General features: G+C 51.4%; 1 protein-coding gene across 1 annotated transcript in view; it reads right to left on the reverse strand.

Annotated features, from left to right (window-relative positions):
• The window catches only part of ZFYVE27 (zinc finger FYVE-type containing 27), a gene marked incomplete in the record, with an annotated part of 123,852 nt that extends 122,886 nt beyond the window's left edge, over positions 1–966 (reverse strand). The window contains 2 exon segments of the mRNA XM_077455721.1: positions 472–678; positions 756–966. Of these exon segments, the coding sequence (XP_077311847.1) occupies positions 472–678; positions 756–829 (281 nt within the window).
• Between the last annotated feature and the right edge of the window lie 9,636 nt (positions 967–10,602).

Consider the following 10,602-nt stretch of genomic DNA (forward strand, 5'->3'; position numbering starts at 1 on the left):
AAGTTTACACACAAAGCCCCCCCCCCCCCCCCTTGCTGCTGCCGCCAAGGTATGCTGTGAGGATCAGCGAAAGGGATACAATGTGGCCTTTAAATCCAACAAACGTTGTAATAACAAAAATGTGAAACCTCCACAGTGCGTATATTAAAGAAGATGTACTTCCTTGTTGTGTCCCCAGAGAGGAAGTGAAAGAGAATCTCCCCAATGGGACACAAACAGCAAAAAATAAATCCATAAGTAAAGTGGGTTGTAACCATTCCACGCGCTATCAAAAACTGTGGCTCAACCACCTGTTCTTGCCGCCCCCCCCCAGGAGCCGCACATCAGGTAGGCATTAGAAACCCCCTCTTATCAGTGAATGATTGTAGAAGCTCCAGAAGGAAACAGGTGTAAGTGATCTCACGTAGCACAGACAGTACAGAGTGCGGGAAATGTATACAGTGCAGAGCAGTGTAGTGCGGGGCTCCTTACCTGAGCAGGTAGCGAATGACGTCCCAGGCGTCCCGCAGCGGCTCCACGTACAGTTCGATCCTCTTGTAGGCGACCACCAGGTTGAACAAATCGAAGGCTTGGGTCTTGCCGGTACCTTGAGGGGATTCGGGGCGAGAGTCGCTCATGGTGGGGCTGCTGTCGGACCAGCCGGTGCCACCGGCGCCATCTTTCTCGGAGGCGTGCATGCTGCGGGGGGGGAGAAGAGAGAAGTTCTGATGATAGAGAAGAGCGATCTGGACAACCTTCCACCCAACCACACACACCGCAAATCCATCGCAATCTCTCTATCCAGTCTAAACCTCTTTCTGGATAAGCGTCTCATGAGCTTCCACAGCATGGTCCCGGGGCAGCGAGGACGCCGAATATCGCCGCCAGGAACGCAGGAAAGTCCTAATCCGGAGCCGGCAGAAGAGAAGTGCTCAAAGGTCAGGCGAGGAGTGACAGGAGCGTGTAGGTGCAGAAGATAAACAGGTTGTGCCTGCGAGCTACGGATGGGGCGGACCTGATTGTCCTCTGTATGTGACGGGACCCACCGCCCATCCCATGAACATCTGACAGCTGTCACCAACACTCTCTATACACACCACCCGGGACAACTAGGGGGCATCATCGTACAGGGGCAACACAGAGGGGGCAACATACAGGGGTAACATACAAAATTAACAAAGAGGGGAGGGGGGCATCGTACAGGGGGGACACGGGGGGGCAACTTACAGGGGCGACACAGAGGGGGGGGGGCAACTTACAGGGGCGACACAGAGGGGGGGGGCAACTTACAGGGGCCACAGAGAGGGGGGAGCAACTTACAGGGGCCACAGAGAGGGGGGAGCAACTTACAGGGGCCACAGAGAGGGGGGAGCAACTTACAGGGGCCACAGAGAGGGGGGAGCAACTTACAGGGGCCACAGAGAGGGGGGAGCAACTTACAGGGGCCACAGAGAGGGGGGGAGCAACTTACAGGGGCCACAGAGAGGGGGGAGCAACTTACAGGGGCCACAGAGAGGGGGGAGCAACTTACAGGGGCCACAGAGAGGGGGGAGCAACTTACAGGGGCCACAGAGAGGGGGGAGCAACTTACAGGGGCCACAGAGAGGGGGGAGCAACTTACAGGGGCCACAGAGAGGGGGGAGCAACTTACAGGGGCCACAGAGAGGGGGGAGCAACTTACAGGGGCCACAGAGAGGGGGGAGCAACTTACAGGGGCCACAGAGAGGGGGGAGCAACTTACAGGGGCCACAGAGAGGGGGGAGCAACTTACAGGGACCACAGAGAGGGGGGAGCAACTTACAGGGACCACAGAGAGGGGGGAGCAACTTACAGGGACCACAGAGAGGGGGGAGCAACTTACAGGGACCACAGAGAGGGGGGAGCAACTTACAGGGGCGACAGACAAGGGGGGCAACTTACAGGGGCGACAGACAGGGGGGCAACTTACAGGGGCCACAGAGACGGGGGGGCAACTTGCAGGGGCCACAGAGAGGGGGGGCAACTTGCAGGGGGCACAGAGAGGGGGGGCAACTTGCAGGGGCCACAGAGAGGGGGGGCAACTTGCAGGGGCCACAGAGAGGGGGGGCAACTTGCAGGGGCCACAGAGAGGGGGGGCAACTTGCAGGGGCCACAGAGAGGGGGGGCAACTTGCAGGGGCCACAGAGAGGGGGGGGCAACTTGCAGGGGCCACAGAGAGGGGGGGGCAACTTGCAGGGGCCACAGAGAGGGGGGGGCAACTTGCAGGGGCCACAGAGGGGGGGGGCAACTTGCAGGGGCCACAGAGAGGGGGGGGCAACTTGCAGGGGCCACAGAGAGGGGGGGCAACTTGCAGGGGCCACAGAGAGGGGGGGCAACTTGCAGGGGCCACAGAGAGGGGGGGCAACTTGCAGGGGCCACAGAGAGGGGGGGCAACTTGCAGGGGCCACAGAGAGGGGGAGGCAACTTGCAGGGGCCGCAGAGAGGGTGGGGCAACTTGCAGGGGCCACAGAGAGGGGGGGCAACTTGCAGGGGCCACAGAGAGGGGGGGCAACTTGCAGCAGGGGCCACAGAGAGGGGGGCAACTTGCAGGGGCCACAGAGAGGGGGGCAACTTACAGGGGCCACCTTACAGGGGAAACATATACAAGTAACAGAATGGTGATGGGCAGGGACAACAGAGAGGGGTAACATATACGTAACGGAGTGTAAGTAAATAAATATAAGTAACAGAGGGGCAACAGAGAGGGCAAGGGGGTTGGGGGGTAACACATATGGGCAACAGAGAAGAGTAATGGGGGGCAAAAGATACAGGCAACAAAGAAGAGTAACATGTACAGGTAACAGAGGGGCAACAATGAAAGTGGCAGGATACAGGAGCAACAGCGAGAGGGTAACAGAGCAGCAACAGATAGAAATAACAGGGGCAACAGAGAGGGGGGCTGCAACAGAGAGAGGTAACATATACATGTAACAGAGGGGCAATGGGGTGGGCAACAGAGGGAAGCTTAATAGAGAGGCGGGGCAACAGAGAATGGTAACATATACAGGTAACAAAGGGGCAAGAGAGAAGGGGAGCAATAGATGGAGTGGGGGGGAAGAAATACAGGTAACAGAGGGACAACAGAGAGGAGTAACACACAATATAGCGACAATATATAGGGGCAGAGAGGGGGGTAACAGAGGGGCAACAGAGAGAGGGGGTATGGGGGGACAAATACAGGCAACAGGTGGGGTTTGGGGGCAACAGAGAAGGGTAACATATACAGGTAACAGAAGGGCAACAATGAGAGGATCAACAGACACAAACAGGGGCAATAGAGGGGGGCAATGGGGAGGGGTGCAACAGGGAGGGTTAACATATACAGGTAATAGAAAAACAAAAAAGAGAGAGGGTCAACAGATACAGGCGTTAGAGGGGAGGGCAAGAGAGAATGGTGACATATACAGGTAACAGAGGGGCAATGGGAGGGGATGGGCAACAGAGGGGAGCTCAATAGAGAGGCGGGGGCATCAGAGAAGGGTAACATATACAGGTAACGGAGGGGCAAGAGAGAAGGGGAACAAAAAGGGGGGCAACAAATACAGGCAATAGAAGGGGGGTAGCAAAAGAGAGGGGAGGGTGGACCACACATACAGGTAACAGAGGAGCGATAGAGAGGAGTAACATACAGGGGCAACAGAAAGGGAGGATAGAGGGGCAGCATACAAGGTGTGTGGCACATGGGTTCGTAACAACGACTTTTTCTGTTTTATTAATCACATTCCCCGACTTCCAAGCCTCCCCCCTGGCCTTCCTTCAGTCTTATATTTGACCTCTGATGAATGGGGCATGGTGTATTTTTGTACAGCGAATGGGGCACGGCGTAAGGAGCACGGTGTATGGAGTATGGCGTATGGGGCACAGTGCACGGCGGGCGGCGAACAGGGGCACACAGCGCGGAGCGTGGGGGCGCACAGCGCGGCGCACACAGCGTGGAGCACAGCGAACGGGGGAAAACACAGCGGGGCACAGCGAACGGGGGAAAACACCGCGGGGCACAGCGAACGGGGGGAAAACACCGCTGGGCACAGCGAACGGGGGAAAACACCGCGGGGCACAGCGAACGGGGGAAAACACCGCGGGGCACAGCGAACGGGGGAAAACACCGCGGGGCACAGCGAACGGGGGAAAACACCGCGGGGCACAGCGAACGGGGCGCACAGCGCGGGGCACAGCGAACGGGGCGCATAGCGCGGAGAACAGCGAACGGGGCACACAGCGCGGAGCACAGGGGGCACACAGCGCGGAGCACAGGGGGCACACAGCGCGGAGCACAGGGGGCACACAGCGCGGAGCACAGGGGGCACACAGCGCGGAGCACAGGGGGCACACAGCGCGGAGCACAGGGGGCACACAGCGCGGAGCACAGGGGGCACACAGCGCGGAGCACAGGGGGCACACAGCGCGGAGCACAGGGGGCACACAGCGCGGAGCACAGGGGGCACACAGCGCGGAGCACAGCGAACTGGGGCACACAGCGCGGAGCACAGCGAACTGGGGCACACAGCGCGGAGCACAGCGAACTGGGGCACACAGCGCGGAGCACAGCGAACTGGGGCACACAGCGCGGAGCACAGCGAACTGGGGCACACAGCACGTGTAGTGCGATGAATGGGTCACACAGCATATGGGGTACGGCAAACAGGTCACGGCGTATAGGGCATGGTGTGTGGAGCTCGGCCTACGGGGCATGGATTAGTCGCCCATTCTGGGACTCCAACATTTTAAAGGGAAAATGTCGGGAACGTCCTCAGGGTCTCTGTCCCCATTCTATCCTATGATTTCAGTACCGCTACAAAGTACCCATCAGTAGCGTTCCCGCCATTCTTTGTACTGTATGTGTGGAATGCAGTCATACCGGGCAGACAATGGATGTGATCATCACCACCCTCCTCTCAGTCAGACCAGCCCGGTGCTGAACTGGGAAAAGTAAACACCCCCCTCCTCATATACACAAGGCCGGTGTAACAGCTCCATAGAAGAGGGCGATCCGCTCTCCTCCTGTGTGTACAGAAGGTGTGATCACATGCTTCATCCCGTCCCACCTGACAGCCGCCCTGAGCTTGTCGCGTGCCGAGACTGCTGACCCCAAACATACAAAACACATCCGTGTGCACCGACCCTTTCACTGCTGGAGGAGTTTTGGCATTTCTTGCACACTTTAAGAAAAAAAAAAATCCTTTTAGGCCTGAAGATTAGTTAAATCCCCCCGAATATGATATATTTTCTGAAAGCAGAGACCCTGGAGAATAAAATAGTGGTCGTTCCAATTTTTTTTCTTTTTTTTTTTTTTTTTACGTCACGCGATATTAACAAAATGAGTACCTAAATATAAAAGATGAGGTTGCGCCGAGTAAAGAGATTTCCCAACATTTCACGCCCCTTAAAATCAGGGCACCCAGGAAAACAAAACGCCGAACTTGGGTACCCAACATGTTCAGGAAGCAACGCTTTAAACCTTTCGCTGCCAGAGACGTTTTTTTGAATTTTCTGCACACGTATTTGAAAAAATAAAAATCAGTTTACGCCTGAAGATTGCTTAACCCCCCCCCCCCCCCAAAAAAATAATAATTTTGAAAGTAGACACCCTGAAGAATAAAATAGTTTCAGTTTTTTTATGTTTCGTGATATTACTGCAAAGGTATAGAAAATGCTAAATTTCAGTAAAAAGTACACTAAAGATTATTTTGGGGCAAACAATTTATTACCAATTTTTTTCGGGGTAAAATATAAAAGACGAGATCCTGCCCAGTAAACAGATACCCAACATGTCAAACCGCAATAGTAAGTTAAGGGGGGGGGGTTTCTCCGTTATGGGTGGACATCATACGACGCCACCCCCCTAGGATCGGGTGGCGCCGTGCCCACGATCTCCCCCCCCCCCCCCCCCGCTGTGTGCACCGGACACATACCAATCACAGCACATCACACATGAGAATTGTACACAATGAATGGCTCCTATTCATGTCATTCATTGGATACCACTGTGATGATCTCTGTGGGTCACAGTGATCACATGGCACCGACACGGCCAATCACAGTCCATCTGTACCATGGGATTAGCTGTGGCCAATCACGGCTAATCGTTGTAGTGCACACTGAATGAATGGTAACACTGAACGACTCAGGCGACAAAAAAAAAAAAAATGTATTTATTTAACCACTTCAATACCGGGGGGCACTTAAACACTTTCCTGCCCAGACCAATTTTGAGCTTTCAGCGCTGTCGCACTTTGAATGACAATTGCGCGGTCATGCTACACTGTATCCAAATGAAATTTTTATCATTTTTTTCCCACAAATAGAGCTTTATTTTGGTGGTATTTGATCACCTCTGCGGTTTTTATTTTTTGCTAAATAAAAAAAAACGAAAATTTTGAAAAAAAAAATGTTTTTTTTGTTTCAGTTTCAAAACTTTGTAAATAAGTACATTTTCTCCTTCACTGATGGGCACTGCTAAGGCGGCACTGATGGGGCACCAATGATGTGGCACTGATGGCCGACACTGATGGGCACTGATAGGTGGCACGGAATGGCATGGATAGGCGGCACAGGTGGGCACTGATAGGCGGCACAGGTGGGCACTGATAGGCGGGCACTGATAGGCGGCACAGGTGGGCACTGATGGGCGGCATTGTATTATGTTGTATTGTACTAATGGATGCCAATCAGTGGCAAACAATAATGCATGCCAATCAGTGATGCCCATTGTGGACACTGATTGGCATCCATTATGGGCACTGATTGACATACATTGTGGGCACTGACTGGCATCCCTGATGGTCTAGGGAGGATTACCTTGTCCTGGGCATCCCTGGTGGTCTAGTGGCGTCCCTGGTGGTCCAGTGTGGGCATCCTCGGGGGGCTGCACTGATAATCGATCAGCACAGACCCCCCCCCCCTGTCAGAGGAGCAGCCGATTGGCTCTCCTCTACTCGCGTCTGACAGACGCGAGTGAGGAAAAGCCGATCACCGGCTCTTCCCATTTACACTGTGATCAGCTGTGATTGGACACGGCTGATCACGTGGTAAAGAGTCTCCGTTGGAGACTCTTTACCGAGATCGTAGTTGCGGGGTGTCAGACTGACCCCCCACAACAACGATCGCCGCGATGCGCGCCCCCGGGGGCGTGCAGCGGCTCAAAATCCTGATCACGTCATATGACGTCCGATCAGGATTATGAAACCACTTTGCAGCCGTCAATTGCCTATAGGGCGGGCGGCAAGGGGTTAAAGAAACGTAACCACTTCCGGAGCGCCGCACGCCGATATACGTCCCAAATTTGAAGAGGGATCTCTTTGTTCTGGCAGCACCTAGCTGCCATAGTCCCGGTATTCTCTTCTTCAGTGGGCGGTCCAGTTTGCGATAACAGTGGCGCAAGATCACTTTTATCGGCGATGGGAGAGGGCCCCCCCCTCCCCCAGCTCTCCGGTGCCCTCCGCCGCTTCCCTCAGCCGCCGGTAGCGGAGGAGGTGATCGGATTCTTCTCCTTTCTGGGTATGGAGACGAGCGAGGGGAAGATGGCTTTCCACCCGTCTCTGTATCATTGCAGGGTGGAAGCGCCGTCAAAACTCTTATGCCGCGTACGCACGACCTTTGCAGCAGAGGTCCGCCGGACTTTCAAACGATCGGACTCAGCCACCACAAACGATCGCTCCAAAAGTCCGGCGGATTTAGAACGTGATGACGTAGAATAAGGAAGTTCACAGCCGGTAGCCAATAGCTGCCCATAGTGTCGGTTTTCGTTCGTCGGACCGGCAACACAGACAAACTGATTTTTCGACCGGACTCGAGTCCGTCGGAAAGATTTGAAGCCAGTTTTACTTCTAGACCCGCCGGACTTTTGGGAAGAAAAAGTCCGCTGGAGCCCACACACACGATCGAATTGTCCCGACGGATTCCGGTCCCCCAGGCCAAGTCCATCGAAAAAAAGTCCGGTCGCGTGTACGTGGCTCTTAAATGGCTATTTTTTTTATTTTTTTTAATGATTTTTTTTTTTTATTGCATTTTAGTGTAAATATGAGATTACCCCCCAGATCTCACATTTAAGAGGACCTGTCATGCTTTTTTCTATTACAAGGGATGTTTACATTCCTTGTAATAGGAATAAAAGTAACTTTTTTTTTTTTTAAAGAACAGCGTAAAAATAAAAAAATGTATATTATATTAGATAGATATATATATATATATCTATCTATCTACCCCGCCGATGCCCCCCCCCCCCCCCACCTGTCTCCATACAATTGCTGGGCGTCAAAACGTCAATTCCACCCTTAAACAGGACCAATTTTTTATTTTTAAACTATTTTTTTAAATAAAATTTTTTTTTTTTTTTTTTTTTATTGCATTTTAGTCTAAATATGAGATCTGAGGACTTTTTGACCCCCCTCCTCCTCCTCCCCCCGCCCCCCCCAATCTCATATTTAAGAGGGCTTGCCATATTTTTTTCTATTACAATGGATGTTTACATTCCTTGTAATAGGAATAAAAGTAACTTTTTTTTTTTTTTTTAAAAGAACAGCGTAAAAATAAAATAATTTATATATATATATATATATATATATATATATATATATATATATATATATTATATACACACATACACACACACACACACACACACACACACACACACGCCTCGTCCCGCCGATGCCCCCTCCCCCCCCACCTGTCTCTATACAATTGCTGGGCGTCAAAACGTCAATTCCGCCCTTAAAAAGGACAAAAAATTTTTTTTTTAACTATTTTTTTAAATTACATTTTTTTTTTATTTTTTTTTTTATTGCATTTTAGTCTAAATATGAGATCTGAGGACTTTTTGACCCCCCTCCTCCTCCCCCCAATCTCATATTTAAGAGGGCTTGCCATATTTTCTCTATTACAAGGGATGTTTACATTCCTTGTAATAGGAATAAAAGTGACAATTTTATTTTATTTAAACAGTGTAAAAATAAAACAAAAGGTAAAATATATAATAATTTTTATTTTTTTATTTTTTTTTTAAACGCGTCCCGTCCCACCGAGCTCCCGCAGAAGCGAACGCATACGCGAGTAGCGCCCGCATATGAGAAACGGTGTTCAAACCACACAAGTGAGGTATCGCCGCGATCGGTAGAGCGAGAGCAATAATTCTAGCCCTGGGCCTCCTCTGTAACTCAAAACTTGCAATCTGTAGAATTTTTTTTAAACAACGCCTATGAAAAGTTTGTCCCCATTAGTGACGATCTCGGACGCGTTGGGAGCAGGATGTCAACCCACACGTGTGAGCCCACCAGGAAGCCATCACCTGTACACGCCCCATCACATCCGACAAGGGCACGCCGGACACAGCCGCCTGGAAGGGCAGCTGATGATTGGCTTGTACAGGTGGGGGGGGTTTTGGATTCCCATCCCCAACACACCCAAGTGCATCACCGGTTCCAATGCTTGTCCAGGGACTCAACGCCAGATGAAACCCAAAGCTTTAAGTTGTCACCGGAACAGGAACAGATGGCAAACCTACTGATGGGGACACCTACTGCAAGGACAAGTGTCTACAAAGAGATTCTTTTCACTTCAGAGAGACTGGAAAAAAAAAAAACCCAATGGGAGATTTAAACCTTCCCTACTATATCCAATAAAATATGAGTTGTGGGGGGGAGAGAGAGTTATCATCCGATAACAGAATGAGACTGAAGTCCTACAGTAAGACGATTTCGTTTGAAAGTTTTAATTTCAAGAACATTTGTTCAACTCTCCAATCTTTAGTGATAGGGAAGTCAGTGTTGTCTTAAGCCCCATACACACTATCAGATTTTCTGTTGATTTTTGTCTTTAGATTTACCAAAACCATGTAGTGGAAGGGCCGGCCTGATTGCATACACATTGAAACTCCTAAGGTTTGACCTCATATTACATGGTTTTGGTAAATCTGAAGGAAAAAATCAGCAGAAAATCTGATAGTGTGTATGGGGCTTTACCTTTCCCCTCCGATCACATCTTCCCCTCATACAGCACACTGGGAGCATGCTGCTCTGTATATATAGAAGAGGACGGGGGGGTCTCTGCAGTGTATATATAGAAGAGGACGGGGGGGTCTCTGCAGTGTATATATAGAAGAGGACGGGGGGTCTCTGCTGTGTATATATAGAAGAGGACGGGGGGGTCTCTGCAGTGTATATATAGAAGAGGACGGGGGGGGTCTCTGCAGTGTATATATAGAAGAGGACGGGGGGTCTCTGCAGTGTATATATAGAAGAGGACGGGGGGGTCTCTGCAGTGTATATATAGAAGAGGACGGGGGGGTCTCTGCAGTGTATATATAGAAGAGGACGGGGGGGTCTCTGCAGTGTATATATAGAAGAGGACGGGGGGTCTCTGCTGTGTATATATAGAAGAGGACGGGGGGGGTCTCTGCAGTGTATATATAGAAGAGGACGGGGGGGGTCTCTGCAGTGTATATATAGAAGAGGACGGGGGGTCTCTGCAGTGTATATATAGAAGAGGACGGGGGGTCTCTGCAGTGTATATATAGAAGAGGACGGGGGGTCTCTGCAGTGTATATATAGAAGAGGACGGGGGGTCTCTGCAGTGTATATATAGAAGAGGACGGGGGGTCTCTGCAGT

The sequence above is a fragment of the Lithobates pipiens genome, unplaced genomic scaffold, assembly GCF_037356315.1.
Source record: "Lithobates pipiens isolate NorthernLeopardFrog02 unplaced genomic scaffold, aLitPip1_a1.2 Scaffold_25, whole genome shotgun sequence".
In the NCBI taxonomy this organism is placed as follows: Eukaryota; Metazoa; Chordata; class Amphibia; order Anura; family Ranidae; genus Lithobates; species Lithobates pipiens.